Genomic DNA, 17,637 nt, shown 5'->3' with positions numbered 1-17,637 from the left:
GGCTCCCATGGAAGAAATAAAATGAAAATGAGTCAAACCCCCGTACTTAACAAAGCATTCTGCCCAGCGATTTTCCACACCTGCAGCGTCGCTCTTGCGACCAAAACAGTTTCTGTGGAGAATCATTGGAGGCCAACCTTCGCACCTGCGGAAAAAGTTCCGTTTCTGCGCAAACGCAGGTGCGATCCAAAATTTCGCTTTTGCTCCACCTTCCGCTTCTGCGATTGAGGATTTCGCTTCTGCAGATGCACCCAGCATTCCGCTTCTGCGGCTCCCCCCTTCCAGTCCAAATTTCACTTTTGCGACCAGCCCTCCGTAGATGCGGACACAGCATAACCTCTACCATTAACCTTAACCAAAAATGATCTGAAACGATCTGAACCTCGTCCGAAATTCATCCGAGCCAATCGGGACTCCGTCCGAATATACCAACAAGTCCTATAACATAATACGGACCTACTCGAGGCCTCAAATCACATCAAACAATGTCAAAATTGTGAATCGCACCTCGAATTAAACTTATGAATTTTTCAAGTCTTTCAATTTTCAAAACTCGTGCCGAAACATATCAAATCAACCCGAAATGAACCCAAATTTTGCACACAAGTCCCAACTGACATAGCGAATCTATTCCAAGGCTCGAAATCCCAAACGGACATCGATAACACCAAGGTCCACTTCAAGTCAAACTTAGGAATTTCTAAAAATTTTAAAATGCCAACTTTCCATAATAAGCATTGAAATACTCCCGGGCGATCCGATACTCCACCCGAACATACGCCCAAATCCGAAATTATCATACGAACCTATTGAAAACTTCAAATCCCGTTTCCGAGATCATTTACTCAAAAGTCAAACCTTAGTTAACTCTTCCGAATTGAGAATTTTCCATCCGAATCCACTCCGAACTTTTCAAAATTTAATTCATACCACACATACAAGTCATGATACATGAAGTGAAACTACTCAAGACCTCAAACCGCCGAACGACGTTGTAGAGCTCAAGACGACCGGTCGGGTCATTACAATATTATGCTGGAACTCCAACATACGGAAAGTTCCAGCATAATATACTAGAGATTGGAGCACCTGTATATGAACTTCCAGCATATTATGTTGGACCAGTATATTATGCTGGAACTCCAGTGTATTATGCTGGAAGTTCACGTGTAAAAAATTCAAACTCCAGTATATTATGCTTGAATATTTTTCGAATTTTGAACAGTGCTTTCGTTCAGATTTATCTTTATATGAAAAGTGGCTAAAGTTCGATTACTTTTGAAATTATGGCTATTTTTCAATTATCGCTTGTAAATCTAGCTATTTTTGAATTTCACTCTTCCCAAGGCCATGTTCTTTTTTTACACGCGTCACTAATGGGCTAATTCACAGGTTTGTTTGGGCAACTATTTGGGAAAAATGACACTGTATAACCGTTCTCAAATTAATAGTCGAAAAAATATATATTATTTGTATATTTTCTATATACATATATATTTTGTATGTTATATAAAAAAATTATACAAATTTTATACACTTTTTCAGCTACCGAATGTAAATAATTTCTGACGCGAGCTAAAAGTGATAATACCCCAACTATTTGTTTGATGAGTTGCTTTGGGCTAGCCCAAATTAGCCCATCAATAAAGTATATTATGCTCAAACCTATTAAATCTTGAGATTGTTTCCTTCTTATACAATATTTGGAACTTATTTACCAAAATTATTCAAATTTTGTATATTACCCGTCCTAAATAAGTTTTTACTTACAATTTATATACAATTCATTATTAGTGTCTTAAATTAGGGGATTCTTTGCTTCGAAAATAGCGTAACTGAAGGGAACGAAGTCGAAATTGTCCTTCCATCTAAATAAGATTCCTTTTGATTGTATGTTACCTATTTTAAGCTATAATTAGCGCAACTCTTCTCTCTCTTTTCCATAATTACCTATTTTAAGAAGAGAATAATGTATGGTACAGCAGCATATAAAGTAAAAATAAATTTCAAACAAATTTAATACAAAATTTGATATATTTACAACAACATATAACTAATTATACAAAATATACAATTTATCTACAGCTTTCATACATCATTCTTACCCAACTAAATATAACTACAACATCATACAATTTAAATATAATTTTCATACAATTTTTTTACAATATGTCTTTTGTATGTTTTTTTGTATATAATTTGTATATTTTTTTATGTAGTGTGTTCTTCTGCTTCTTCTTTGAATTTCAATCTGAATATCCGGTAAAACCAAATCTAATATTCACCAAATACCCTCAAACTCGAGATATAAACTTCATAGAATATTATCAATCGTTTGCAATACCCAATCCAAACAAATAATATTTTTTGAAAATCCAAATTCGAATTCAAAGTTTCAAAACCTTCTAATGGTTGTCAATGGTTGAGAGTCAAACACCTTCAAAATTTGTTAATTGATAATCTCAATTCGGATACCAATTGTGCAACATAAAAGGAAATTGTTAAGTTAAAATTCTATATTAAAATAGTTTTGTATTTTGAACATGACAGAATTCAAATTTGGTATATATAACATACTCTGAACAGTATGAATAATATTATTCGGTAATAATTAAAATATCTCATGATTAAGTCCTTTTCTCAGACAGCACTTGTCCCTTGTTCACAAGAATTTGGTGGGCCTCTAATATTGCTTAATAACAAGTTACACCATGTCCATTGTCATTTTGATTAGGATTTTGATTTATCAGAGAGGTAAAGAGAGGATAAAAAGCAGGGGGAAAACGAAGGAGGAAAATTGGGGAAAGAACAGAGAAGGAGAGAAAGAGAAAGAGACGGAGAGAGAAAGAGAGACGAAGAGAGAGAGAGAGAGAGAGAGAGCAGAATGGGAAAATAACCGATTCCCTATTGCATTCCTAATATAAAAGTATACTTATTAATACTAATTTGTATATAATTGGTAAATTGTATATGACTATGTAATTAAGTTAAAACTTAATTAGGAAGGGTAAATAAGTTTTGTATGTACTATAGATAGGTAAAAATTGGGTTGGGCGGGTTGGATGGGTTTTAGTTTGCCACCCTTAGTCACGTGTGTGCTAGAAATGTGATGATGTTCAAATCAAGGAGTTATAAGGATATGCATTCCGGGGTAGCAATGGATGCATTATTCACTATTTTTCACTTGAAGAATATATATAATCTATGTATCTATATCTATATTATTATAAAAGTACGAATAATTTATGTTAATGTTGAGCGACTAAAATATCCCCGAAATTTTGATAGACTTTTATGCCCTTAAATGTTTGTATAATTTAAGGATCTAATTATAAATTAACTAATGATGGAATTCTTTTTCAATTTGAACTCTACATACACGGCGTATAAATTCCTACTCTACCAATATCGAGAACTTCTAATTCAACTAAAAAGTGATAAAGTTGGAAATAATTATGAATTTGAACAAGCTTCTAACATCAATCACGTTCCAACTTTTTATCTATTTTCCATATGTGTTCTACTTATAATATGAAAGTTCTGTACCAATCTGACATGGACACAAGCACTTTTAAACAATTATCGACATAAAGAAGGACACTTTGTATAATTTGTATATGTCTACCTCAAATAAATTAGGTAGTATTCGTTACATAATTTTCTCTCAAAGATTAGTTTCATGTATCTAACTCAACAAGTTTAGACATAAACGAAGCATCAAACTCGCAGAGGAAGCAAGCGCACAGCTGCATGTAGTAGCATTTGAGCTTTGGCAGAGTGAGTAATTTACTTCAATAACTTTGTATGTTAAATATCGTTAAGTTTTTTTTTTTTATAATTTCAGAACATGAGTTCTTTCTCGAGATTAAAAATAAAAGGAAACTGTAAGTTGTAACGATCTCAATGGAGAATAAACTATGTCAACTTGGCTTCTTATTCCAGTGTATTATTTATCCGTCCTGATATGATGACATTCTTTAATAATGTGCTTCATCATATGTTGTTACACTCAAAGGACATAAGTCTTTCCAGAGATAATTTAATTTCTTAATTTCATGAATTTTCTCTTAAAGATTAACTTAATATATTTAATGGAGAATTCATGAAGTATATCACCATGCAGTACATTGCTATTGTTGTTCTTTCTTTAAAGGTGATTTTATTTAAAACCTGATATCTTCTTTGTTTTGGTTGAACTTATGCTTCACTTTAACAGACCCAATGAGAATATCAGTATAAACTTTTAGCACAGTTCTGCAAATTGGGACTTAGGAGGGTATCAGTTATCCAGATCTCTTTTCTGTTACAAAATTATATTATCATTCATTATGTCTTTCTTAAAATACTTGTATAATAAAATCATCTAGAATTAAGGATTTCACTCTTCTCAAGAATTTATTTTAAAATATAAAAGCCTAAAGCAAGTTGTCCAAAGATCTCATAAATCCTATTCTAATACATATCTATATTGTACTTGCCAATCAATACACAACTTGCATCATAAACAATATTAAATAGCGATAATTTCAGAAACCTCCCTTCGAAACCTCCCTTCGGGTTTGGCTTCATAACATCCCTTGTGGTTCACGATATTACGTTTACCTCCCTTCTTTCATATTTGGTGTAACAAAACTATTAATTGACTAAAAATGGACAAGTTTGCCCCTAACGAGTTAATTTTGTTTTTCTTCTATTTTGTATGACAAAGCTTCTTTTACTTTTTTAATAACCACTTCTACGAACAAATAATACATTCATGCTACTCAATTTTTTTAAACGATATCCATGAATATTAAGTGATAAAACATAATTGCATACGTATTTAGAGACCCTGCAATCGGAAAGTGAAAAATTTTAGCGATCAAACATCAACGTGACATTGTTATCGTGCAACGCACGTTCATAGAAACTAGTATTATATTAAAAGCACGAAAATCCATAGTATAAATGCACATTCAAATATAAATGATTAGCTAAAATATACATACAAAAATATAAATGCACATTCAAATAAATATTATAATAGATATAAATTTCTAATATTTATTATTATATTCTTTAGTACATCATCAAATTCTACAAATATTATTGAAATGATATGTTAAATATTGAAATAAACTTTATATTTGTCGATATAGGTAGCAATGGATGCATTATTCACTGTTTTTGCACTTGAAGAACAGTGAAATATATTTCGTACGTACTCAGTAAGAAGAATAGCCTCCAAACCCCGGACGCTTACCTAGCCAACGCTTAGATCCGGCTCTACCCAAACTTTTCTGGTTCACCCCAACATTCCCCACTTGTCCAACTGTTGCTGAGAAACCTCCAAACCCCAAACACACCCATTATAATTATGGAAAAAGTCAATGTTTCATGAGAAAGGTTCAGAAGAATCTCCATTTAACAAAATCAATTTGGCAGCCAAACTTTAACACCCAGGATACGTGGCGCAATGGTAGCGCGTCTGACTCCAGATCAGAAGGTTGCGTGTTCGATTCACGTCGGGTTCAAATCCCCCGATCCAATACGGATTCATCCTTTTTTTTTCTCATTCGAATCCATCGAGACTATTCTAGTTCTACTGTCTAACAAAGAACTTGTTCGTAAATTCAAAAAGAAATATAAACAACAGTGTAATCCCACAAATGTGGTCTCGGGAAAGTAGGGTATCGGCTAAAAATGATGGAAGAAGCGCTGATAGCAAGTCATAGCAAGACAAAAAAAGAAATTAAAAATAATTTGAGAAAAGGACATCAAACAATTTTACTAAATTTCTTGCCCAATCAAACAGGTTCACGTAAATTGGAACAAGTTTTTACTAGTTAATCCACAAACAAATGAAACCTTGATAGTTAAAATTCTCGAGCTTGTTGTAATAATTAGCATACAATAGTTTAAACCTTAACGTCATTATCGTTAACCTTTTTCCATATATATATATATATATATATATATATATATATATATATATATATATCACTCCACATACCATGTCTTTAACTTACATCGTAGCTTTGATATTACATCCTTTTTTTTTCCCTTGCGTCATAAGCCTACGCCACTTCAATGGGGTGGTTTGTCTCTCCGTTTTTGTTAATTAGAAAGAACCCAAGTCATACATATTTAGCAAACTCATAGCAACATCATCATCGTTAGCCTGGCTTTTCGAATCTCTTAGTCCAAAAGCATTTTTCTCCAAAACTAAAAGACACCTACCGTCTTTTCAAAGAAATACAAGGCTAATACGAGGGTATGACCAAAATAAGAATAAATTATAAAATATGAAGATTTTGGAGGAAAATAAGAGGAAAAGTGTAAAGAGAGTGTGTGGTTGGGTTTTGTTGGGGGGGGGGGGATGAACAAACTTCATCCCCTTTGCCCAGAAACCAAACAGGACGTACAATGTTCAGGTTATTCACCAACCTTTGCTGCTGAAAACAGGTCTTAGAAAGAAGCAACTAGCAAGGTAGTTAAAAGTACTAAAACAAGTTTTCTCCGTGTGTCTTTCCTTGTGAACCCTTGAAGCATTCAATGCTTTGTAGCTCTCTACCTACTACCTCTCTTGTATAAAATTATTTCACAGCTTGTACAAACAAGCTCGAGCCAAAGTTACGCAAAAGTGCAAAAAACAAAGAAAAAGATTGAACAAAAGAAAAAGGATTTTCTTCAAATTGACACCTCATATATTCACAAAACAATGCCCTTGCCTTCACTACAAAAACTTTTACCCAGAGCAACGCCCTACCATTCCATCTTCTCTGGTAGATATATACCAAGCTTATGACTTCTATTCTAAATTGTAGACCCTAAAAAATAACTTACCTGAAGGTATACGCCTTATACTACGATCTTTCTTGCATCTCTATGGGACTCATCGAGCAAAATTCACAGCTCAGAGCCCTCAGCTGACAGCTGAGTACTAGCCTATGTCTAATCACTGTTCCAGTTACCAATCACCAGGAAAAAGAAAACCACCTACTAGTCCGTCCTTGCTCTTCCAAGTTCGAGAAATGACCTCAATCTGCATTTACATCAGTCCTGAGAACTTCTAAAACTGTTGCATTGCAAAAGAAGCATCTCTCACAATTCAGGAGGTGTCTGGAAATGCAGCCTAAGCAAGAAACATGAGAACAGGGCACAAATTGAGCATTTGCTTGACATGCATAACAGATGCAGCAGATGCTGTCATCATAATCTGTTTCGCGCCCATATCCTATTCTCTCAAGTTCTACCACCTCTGACTGACAGATTAGCAGACTTGAAAATTTCTCCAGTTGCCTGATTTTCTTTAGATAATCATCTCCCCTGAATAAGCTAGCCTGAAATTCGTGAAAAGAAAGTTAGAATACAGATTAGGCAACCCAAAAGCAATTACTATTGAAACCCTTAAAAACACATTCGCATACATAAGCAGTCACCAAAAACAGCAAATGAGCACAGAGATGTCATTTACTTCAGGGACTTTAGCTAGGGATATCTAATCAGAGAAGCAGAAAAAGCCACCTAATCTTTGGATCTTCAATGCAAAATTACCTCATGTAGGCCTAGGTGATTTCTCCCTCTATCCCTCCCTTAGTTTTCTGCTTTTTAATTGCCAAATCTAAAACCATAGTACCCAGGAAAATAAAAACGGAAGCAATTTCGTTGGCTCTAAACCCATTTTTCATACCAGTGTGAAACTGGAAGTAGCCTAGGGAATTATCAAATTAATGAAGTGGAATAGCGACTAACCCAATTGTACTCCAAAAGATACTGAAATCCAGAGACTACAGTATCAGGGCAGTCCATACTGGCAAAAATCCCAACCATGTCATTCTGTCCAGTTTCTGAATCCCTGCTAGCATCCATCAAATTAAGAATGATTCCAGCAAGGGGTGCTAAAATCATCCCTTTATTGACTTTCTCTGGGGACTGACCTGGACGCCTTAGGAATCTGCAAGAATAACACAACTGAGTACCAAAAACAATTGAAGGAAACAACACAAACACACACACACATATAGAGAGAAAAGGGCTCAATAGTCAATACCATGTTAACAGGCAAACATCTCGTTTTGGTGAAAATAAATGCAAAGAACCAACTACATTTTGATAATGCAGGGCTAAGATGAATGTTATAGGTCAATGCAAGTCTGCAAATTGAAAATTAATTTTTTCTTGTCAGAAGTATCAGGTTTCAGTCTTCTCTCTCCTAATATCAATCTCATTGCTCGGCCCACGGGGCTTTGATTCAAAGGTAAAGCAAGTAAAGTGTTAGATGTGCGATAAAAACACAACATCAATTCAAACCATGCCGCTGATTAAGGCCTAGTATATAAATGGGAGAAGGGTCGAGGGATGGGCGCATACTCCACCGAGTTTTGTTCCAATACGCCAACTAGCGATGGGCCAGCTAACCCATAGGGATTTTTCGGTTATCGAGAAAAGGTATCAATCTCATTACTTGAGATGGTGGCTGCCAATTTACTATTTGAACGTGTGTCAACTAATTCAGAAAAGAAAGGATCTCATAAAGGAGCAGCTCAACTCGTCCGGAGAATAAATCAATGTTGTCATTCAAATAATTCATCTTTGGTTGTTTCGGAGACAGAAACAAAATAAGCAGGAAAAATAACTCCATACTCCCTCACTCGAAAGATGCCTTATAAATATATAAATCAAAAGGCTAAAGGTGTTTAACATAAATGATGAAACTTACAGGTCTAAAAGATCAGGATCAGCTGCAGAAATTAAGTGGTTTAGTATAAAGACGATAACTTCAGTCAGCCTTCGCAAATTTGTATCTGCTCCAGAGAGAAATGCTTGAGGGATCTCATGGGTACAAAACTCCAACACCCTAGCAAGATTGCATGATAGGTCAAATATGACGCTGCATTTCCTTTGCTGAAACTCCAACACCTAAAAAGCACAATTGACACATTTTAATAGAGAAATAAGAAGAAGAAAAAAAAGTAACAAAAGATTTCTTCAATCCATAAACTACTATTCCACCTGTGTAGACAGTATGCAAAAAGTCGCCTTCGCTTAAAAACAACACCACCACCACCACTATCTTGTAAAACGTAGGTAGACACTCTAAACCTAGATGTGATGAAAATTAAGTTCTTTTTTTATTTAAGAACTGTCGAGAATATTCCTTTTTTTTTTACAGGTACAATATTATACTAGATGACTTCATTAAAGAAACCATGAGTAGAATATCACAACAACACAACCCAGTAAAATCCCATTAGTGCGGTCCGGGGAGGGTAGAGTGTACGCAGACCTTACCCTATCCCGGAAGGGTCAAAAGCAATTCACTAAGTATACCCAAAAAAAAATTCCGGAGGTAAATAAAACATGCAGGGTTCAAAATCCTTTAATTTGTATCAATACTCTCTCATATGGAACACAACCTCTCAAACATATCAGAAAATAACAAAAGCTATTACCACGGGCAAATTAGAAATGACATACAACAAAAAGACAATGTAATAGAAGTCAAATACACAGAAATTCCTCAGTGTGGTCAGGTGAAAAGAGATGGATAAGAGGAGGGGAAGTAAAAGTGGAAGGCTAATGTAATCCTTTTCCAAACTACCTGAAATAGGACAAAACAGGACATCATTTTGGTGTACCACTACCACAAAACAACCGTAGGTAAATGATTAATCAATGAGCTGTACCCTCTCTAGATTTCCTCTTCTTCATTGATCCAAACATAAAAGGATATTAGATTCTCAAGGGAATAATACCTTGTACGTTTCCTGCATCTCGCGAACCGAAACTGAGAATTCTGTCATTGCCCAGCTCAGAGTGTTGAACAAACGATTCAGAAAAGTAGAAAATAATTCTTCATCATGAATGCAAACCTCCCGCAATAATTTCTTCACATTAACAAAGCAGCAGAATTAGATCTACGAGCTACTCTAATTTTTTTCCTGGGAAGGAGGGATAAGCAGGATAAAAATGATAACTGTCTAGACAAAAGATAAATTATCACCAAGTCACCTGATATATAACTGATGAAGAGGAAGATGATTCGCCACGTTTTGATGAACCAAAACCTGAACCCTTGCACAACCGGAGAAGTATATTTGTTACAGGAATCCAAGATCTATTGTCAAAAGCAGACAGTAGTGCTTTAGGCATTCTCTGCGTTGCGGCTTCATTGCATTCAAAAGTAGCCAAGAACTCCTTGTACTGCACTAAGACAGAAATAGACTGCAGAAGAAGATCTCGCATCTCCGCACTGGATATCCTTGGATCATTGAAGTGGGTGACAGCGAAAGTAACCTGAAGAAGGAAAAATTAATAGCAAATACGCGTAAAAGAAATAAAGCTAAATAATCTCGCACATAACAGGAAACAAGTACCAAAAGGAATCTAGCATTAATCATGTGGATCATTCCGGAACCAACCACGCTAAAGTAAGAAAATCTTTTTGTGCAAAAACTTTTTCTTATAAATACTTCTCTTTTGTTACGGTAGCTTTAGAGGATGTTGATGCATTCTATTTCAGCATATTAAAATAAGCAACTATGCAAATACCACTGGCATTATAGACTTAGTCCTAAAAGTACCATAGAAAAAAAAGGCATGTGACTAGAGTGAGAGACAGAGAGACGAATGAGAGATGGAGAATTGAGACATACAAACGATGTAAGTCCTTGCTTGAGAAATATTGTAGCAGGGACGAAAGGAGGGTCACTTTTACGAAGTACATGGAAGCAGTCCACCTGTCATTGAGACAAAAGAAAGGAAGATTACTTCCAAAAATTGTGGCAACTAACAAACCGACCAAATAAATGACATGAAAATAGCTGGCAAAACATTTGCTAATGATGAGCATTTGAAAGCATAAAGCATTTTCCATATTTCTATGCCCAGAAATACAGCTACATATAGACAACAGTTTAAACTTTCTTCTCCAAGCTCTTCCTTTCTCTTTGCAGGTCGGTACACAAATGGACATGAAAAAGAAAGGAAGGGAAAAAACAGAATGTACAAATACCACAATGTACATTATATAAGATAAGCCAGGTTTGTTCGATCCATTCAAGCCCATCCCCCAAACTACCAAACACAGCGGCCTAGTAATGAAAGGTGCAGAGACAGAAAGGCAGATGGAAGCAAGGATGGAAGGAAAACGGTAGGCAAGAAAAAGTTTTTGGTTCACTTGGCTACTGTCTTTCACTAAAAGCTGTAGGTCCTTCTCGACTTCGCTATCCACACCTGAAGAAAATCAAGTGGCACTAGCAAAGAGGTAGAGTTTATTCATGCTCAAAATAAAAAGTGCAGTAAAGCATATATACAAACTATTGAGTCACTCTTTGATACAAGAAAAGGGCCAATTATGGTGGAGTTCCAAAATAGTATGCAAAGTAGGAAATTTTATTACCAAGGTTTCCAAATAGTACTCAGGAGTATAGATGAAGACTGAGTCCTCTTTGCTAAGAATTAAAAGCAACTGAACAATCCACATGCATGCTGCATACACCCCCCTCTGCTTCCACCGAGAAAATAGAGAAACACGATACCTGTTAGATGATAGACAGCAAAAGCTAAGCTATACCTCCTTGAAAGCAGACAGCAGCTACTCATTTAATATGGAAAATATACTGATGCATTGGAAAATATACTGATGCATAATAGCCAAAACATTATTTGGAAATACAACAAAACATGCGATGATCATATTACCAAGCACAATGTCTGACACAATCCATTACTTCTTCTCTGTATACGCTACGAGCCTCCTTCAGACGCTTTACATGTTCCCCGCAAAATTTTTCTCTGATCTGCTTATCAGTTTCTTCTAGAAGAGAGATTGACTGTGATTGCCGAGACATATACGATGACGCCTACAATTGAAATAAGAGAATCATTCAAATATGATGTGAATCCATGAAACATGACAAGGAAGAAAGCGTTCTTCTGCAGCAATGAATTCAAGTGCCGTCAGAATGGAATAAGAAAAGAAAGGTCGATTGAACTGGCAGGACAGAAACATGTTAACCAAAAATGAGGGAAAATATCAGGAGCCATGTCCTCACACAAGAGAGAAGCAGATAGAACTAGTTCCGCACCTACTATATCAATCAAGTATGCCTTAATCTCATATTTGCATGAATCCATCAATCCCATATTTGCATGAATCCGTCATATGAATCCTCTATGTCCACTCCGTTCAATTTATGTCCATTCTATTCGGTATCAGAGAATTCATCATAGTTAGACTAATTTTACACTGGCTGTCAACCTACCCGAATCCTGCTCCCACTATTTGCTAGGGCCATCAACCTCGCCACTATTTTGAAATCTACCATATCATGAAATACATTCTCATGAAGAGAGACAGCACGTATAACTGATCTGACATCCAGCACATAAAACATGAAATTCGACTTCTGGACATCTCCCTCAGGCAGTACACTATCAAACTAACATATAACACCTTAGCTAGAGGGAAAACAAAGATAGATGAGATCGCTAATCATTGCATAGGACATTAATTTCAAACAATCAGGACAACTTAGAAATATGCGATCATTAATCATTAATCATAAACAGGACATTATTTTGCAAGGCCAAATGTTGATCAGGTGGTTGCTTTTAATACTTTACTCGGGCCACAAAGAGGTGCAATGCACGTCAAAGGCCACTGCCTTAGCTTACGGTTCTGCAAAATAGCTTAATTAAACGCCACCAAAATAAATCCCTTCATTTCACGAAGTGCCAATGGGGAACAGCCAAGAGATCAAAATCATGGTGCCTTTACCTCATCTGCGCCACTCAAATATTATATGCAAAAAAGGTAGCTTAATCACTACATTTTATTAAGGGGAAAATCTAGTCACCTGCTTGAAGTTGGGTGCAAGACCTAAATGATACAGCAAGAGCATGGCATCAAGTAGCTCCTCTTCTTTCAGTGTTGCTGAAGAAACGCTGTTCTCTCTGGAAACATATCTCATTTGCTGCATAGGACGGAAGCCAAAGTCTGATTCAGACTGGTCACTTGTGCTTGGTTTATCCGCTATGTCATCGTTCAAACTACTGGTGCTGCATTCTGCAGCAACATGAGCAGACCTCTCACGAATAGAGCTGCAATGTCCCCGTGAACCTTTTGTCATGTGTCTAATAGGATCTTTTGATATTCTTGTAAAATCAGCATCATAAGAAGAACAACAGCATGGCTTATGCTTACTTAGATGTGTAACCCTATCTTCTTCATCGTCCATACACCCTTCTTCCCACCGAATCACTTCCTCCTGCTGCTCACTACTAATAGGATGGGACTTTGCTAGGTGATTATATGAACCACCAAGCCTAGGAATATCAACCCGATGAGGATCATTCTTGAGAAACAAGCCTACAGGAAACTTTTGCTGGCCTCCTCTGTGTAGGAAACCAACATCAGATGCTCCAGAGTCCTTCATCCAACCACAAATGTCCCCAAAACCTTCGGACAAGAAATGGAGTATGACACTAAACACAGAAACAAGCACAGAATTGCTTGAAACACCAGGAGGCGGCAAATTTCGATCTGCACCCCTGTTTTTAAGTAGAATGTTTTGTAAAAATGTCCTGAATACAGAGCCAGGTAGCTGAGGAGGTGCTGTAGGTGGCATAAACTGCATTACCAGGCGGCAGAGGTCCCTCTGCTTCTCTTCAACCTGCAGAAGGAATAGGTTGAATTTGCTTGTGGATGAAGAAATATATAACGAAATAGCAAGCCTTTCTAGACTTTCTAGTAGAAGTGATGGGCATGTGTGATGCAATGATTCTTTGATGAAACATGATCAGCAAAAAACTGGTTGATGCACTTAGTACAGGAACCAAGGCAATTTAAAAAGCCAGCTATACAGAAGCTGGGCAAATAGATGATCCATATATACACTAAAATCCATCATATCATCGTCCAAATGTATGATTAAAAAAAGAGCAGCCAAGAAACTATAATATATTGAAAAACGTAAGACTTTAGCCACCCAAAATCATGCCGGACTAGGTGGTGCAGTATTGTTACTTACACAGCCTTATTGGGAAGATACGCACATAATTTAAGGAACTACATGGAAAAGTTTGAATACAAATGACTAATGACTTGGTGTTTTTAATCTAAAAATGCCACCTTTGCCAACAAAAAGACCAAGCAACATAAAAAAGAATTGTCAAGGCTCCAAAAGGTTAGATTTCTTGTCTGTTTTTATGTGCATCAGGGAGTAATATTTTTACTTAGATGTCCAATGCCAGCTTTATGGATGAAGATTCAGTACAGTTTCCTGAGCAAGTCGACCAAAACTTTTTCTCTTTATTCTGACAGGTGCAACTCAGTGCAAAAACTGGATCAAGTAGGAGAGCTACAATTCAAGTCAAAACTCTGGAACATCTGGCTGAAAGAATTGCAATAATTTCCAAATTGCTGGATGGATAAATGTTCCTATTAAACTTGATCAAGTGAGGAAATATCAGTTTTAATGGTCAAGTCATACTTTTGGCTGACCGGTTGAATTAGGTTTTAAATTGCTACATACAAAAATTATGGTGTTATTCCTCCTCAGCAAGCAGTTCAATCATAATAGTGAAACTGGAATAGGACATCAACCATCAGCTGCTCTTTACATCGCTGACTACCATATTAAAGGATTAGAGCTTCCATTTCAACAAACAATATTCCATTCAGGTATCCTTTAAAGACATTACAGAACAAATGAGTCATGTTTAACTTGTTACAGGACCTTCTTGGAATACCCACCATCTTATTCAAGTATAACGTAGGAATATTAGACTAAGAGCCAACATGAGCATGGAACAGCATAGGATGAGGAGAGAAGCACATAAAATGCCAACATAAGTTCAGTTCCATTCACAAATAGAATACCTTGTTAATTGCTTCTGACAAAGCGGTTGTAGTCAGGACCAGGCTAGCCTCATTTGACATGTCCTCACACGAGCCAGGCCACCATACAGAAGGCATCAGACTTTGAAGATCCTGCTTGTTAGGACTCTTCCGCGACAAAAACCCTTCAAACAAATGGTCAAAATCTGAAGATTTCCACCACAGTATCATCATTTCTTCCCGCCTTAAGATGTGGCATGCCAAGGCCAGATATGTATAGGAACCTGAGTAAGGACAGTCTGTAAGGCTCAACGGTGCTGTTTTACATAAGGTCGAAAGTGCACTTATAATATGTTCAAACAAAATTCTTGACTCTGAGAACTCTAGTAAAGAATCGAGTATGCTGTCCAAACTCATATAGTCATGTGGAGGATGTATCCTAAAGACCTCCATTATCAGTGATAAAAGTGGGCCACAAGCTATGTACTTTGTGCTTCCATCTTCAGCAGCAAGTGCAGAGAATAACTCCTCGCATATCCCACGAGAGACAGGATGAGAAAGTTTTTCAAATGACACAAACCTTTTCAATCTTCGCAATTTCTCAACAGAACTGAACTCTGCCCTTCCCACACGCTGCATTTCAATTAGCCTTCCAAAACAATTAAGCAAATCAGTAGCAAGTGAACTTTTGGTTGGTGGAGGCTGAATGGGAAGAAAACCTTTCACTGGGTACCTGAAAGGAATTTCCCCGAAGTTTAACTCACAACGTTCACCTTGAGAAAGAGAAATTGCTGGATAATATCCCAATCCAGGTACCATCTTACGAATACCAATAAATGCTACACCAAGTGAAACTCCATTTCGGTAAAATGATATCTCATCACCATCCAAATCAATACAACATCCAATCACATCACCAACAACCCATGGCTGACCATAAGACTGAGCTTCCTTATTCCATTTACTGACCCTTTTTCCATCATATGCATATGAATCGTCAGCGTCACCCACACCCTTATGATCAGTGAATGGGCAGGAAAGAGTCGCCCATCCTAGCTGTTGTATACCAGAAGTTTCAAGAGTTACTTCATACATCCATTTCCCTTTCCAGACACAAGCATTCGCCCTTGCACTACTGAATAAAGAATGACTCTCCACGAGCAAGGGCGGTTTGACTATCCGAAGATCACCACATATGCTCGATTCTTCTATTTGAATAACCTGATGTTTACAACCATCAGCAGCAGTCAAAACCCCTTCTCTTTTTCTCTCCATACCAGTCGTCAGATTCATTTGGTACTTCAGGAATTCATTCTTTATGACTGAACGAACCACTTTAGCATCTATTGCACTAGAAAGTGGTTTGATAGATTTGTAAGGAAGATCAAAGATGTGCTCAAGGGTTCTCTCCACAGATTGATCGCCAAAATCATCACAATACGAAATAAGACGAGTTTTCTGGGAACTCTCCTTCCTATTTTCGCCATTCAATACCACAGCCAACCCAGAAGAAAGGCCACCAATACGTAGGCCGTCTTCTGCCATTAGCAAGAATAGTACTCCAACAGCAATCAATCTTCACTCGCCCCAACCGCGAAACAGCATCAAAAGTCTCCAGTCAAAACCGAGAAGCAGAGATATCAATCATTCAACTGCCTACCGAAAAATCCAAATCTCAAAATGGAAAGGACACTAACCCACTAAATATTTCCCTAGAAGCAATGAACTTACAGCTCTTTTCTCCTACAAAAGTAAAACAAACAAACTCAGAAAATTGATAAATAAAAAATAAAGGCTCTGAACTCCAATTAGAATTAATTGTGAGCTTTGACCTCCGGTTAATTGCAACTTTAACCTCTAATGATCGTTCAAACAGACTAAATACCTAATAGCAGTACTGTCAATACGATTTTGCATATACTCATCTCATTCCACCGCTTTCATAACCAGAAATCAAAACTTAAATCGTAGCAATTTCGAATTTAAATCACAATTCATACTGTACAAAATACCACAAAAAAATTAAAACAAATACGAATAAATAAATAAATAAAACAGTATAAGCTATCATAGAGGAAACAGAAATAATAGAAGTTCAAAATTCAACGCAAAAAAAAAATGAAAATAGTAGAAATACTTACAGGTAGAGAAGATACTATACATATAGAGCAAAGTGAAAGGCTTTTTTTTTTTTGCTTTAAGCTGTGGTGGTTCAAAGAAATAGAAGCGGCGGCTGAAGAACAGTGGGGTTATTCAAGTACGCCATTGATAAATGAAGAGAGAGAAAGCAGAAGAGTTTCTTCTAGAGAGAGAAGAGGAAATGAAGAGTTGGGATTTGATTTTGATTTTGGTTTTGTTTTTTCCACTTTCTGTTTTGGGGGTTTTTTTGTGTGTGTGTTTTGCTTGCCAAAAACTTGGGAAGTAAAAGAAGAAAATGAGCTACGGGGGAGGGGGCACAGACCATACGGCAATAACCCCCAACCCCTGGCGGCTAGGAGCAGGTGGTCAGTGGTGGCCCGAGTCATAAAATTTTATTCAAACTTTACTTTCCATGAATAATAATTTTAATTTTTTACACCAATAGTATTGTTTGATGGTCAACACATGAGACATTGTAATTCGACTTATAGGGTATAATTTTTTAAAAACAGTAATCTTCTGTAACAATACTTATAATGGTTAATGTTTTTTTGAAATTAATATTTTATGTTATGTTCTTTGTTGTAACAGCCAAAATATTCAGAACAAAGACGAAATTATATAGAAATTTTATATTTATTTTATTCTGTTTTCTTTAAAAATATAACTTGAGA

At 36.4% G+C, this 17,637-nt stretch overlaps 1 protein-coding gene and 1 non-coding gene across 2 annotated transcripts; one reads left to right on the top strand and one right to left on the bottom strand.

The window, feature by feature from the left end:
- Positions 1 to 5,441: 5,441 nt before the first annotated feature.
- Positions 5,442 to 5,513, top strand: TRNAW-CCA (transfer RNA tryptophan (anticodon CCA)). The gene has a single exon. It is a non-coding gene; the product is annotated as a tRNA-Trp (tRNA).
- Positions 5,514 to 6,651: 1,138 nt separating this feature from the next.
- LOC107761846 (E3 ubiquitin-protein ligase RKP) lies at positions 6,652 to 17,267 on the bottom strand. Its single transcript, XM_075228287.1, has 11 exons — positions 16,966 to 17,267; positions 14,867 to 16,567; positions 12,843 to 13,658; positions 11,686 to 11,846; positions 11,384 to 11,522; positions 10,638 to 10,721; positions 9,994 to 10,278; positions 9,738 to 9,869; positions 8,702 to 8,901; positions 7,735 to 7,936; positions 6,652 to 7,322 (listed from the first exon to the last, which is right to left on the bottom strand). Exons 2-11 carry the CDS (start codon positions 16,367 to 16,369, stop codon positions 7,020 to 7,022), a joined length of 3,825 nt encoding a protein of 1,274 aa, XP_075084388.1. The 5' UTR covers positions 16,370 to 16,567; positions 16,966 to 17,267; the 3' UTR covers positions 6,652 to 7,019.
- Between the last annotated feature and the right edge of the window lie 370 nt (positions 17,268 to 17,637).

This window comes from Nicotiana tabacum, chromosome 13 (assembly GCF_000715075.1).
Source record: "Nicotiana tabacum cultivar K326 chromosome 13, ASM71507v2, whole genome shotgun sequence".
In the NCBI taxonomy this organism is placed as follows: domain Eukaryota; kingdom Viridiplantae; phylum Streptophyta; class Magnoliopsida; order Solanales; family Solanaceae; genus Nicotiana; species Nicotiana tabacum.
The sequence above is the reverse complement of the archived record's forward strand: the minus strand, read 5'-3'. Positions and strand labels throughout refer to the sequence as shown.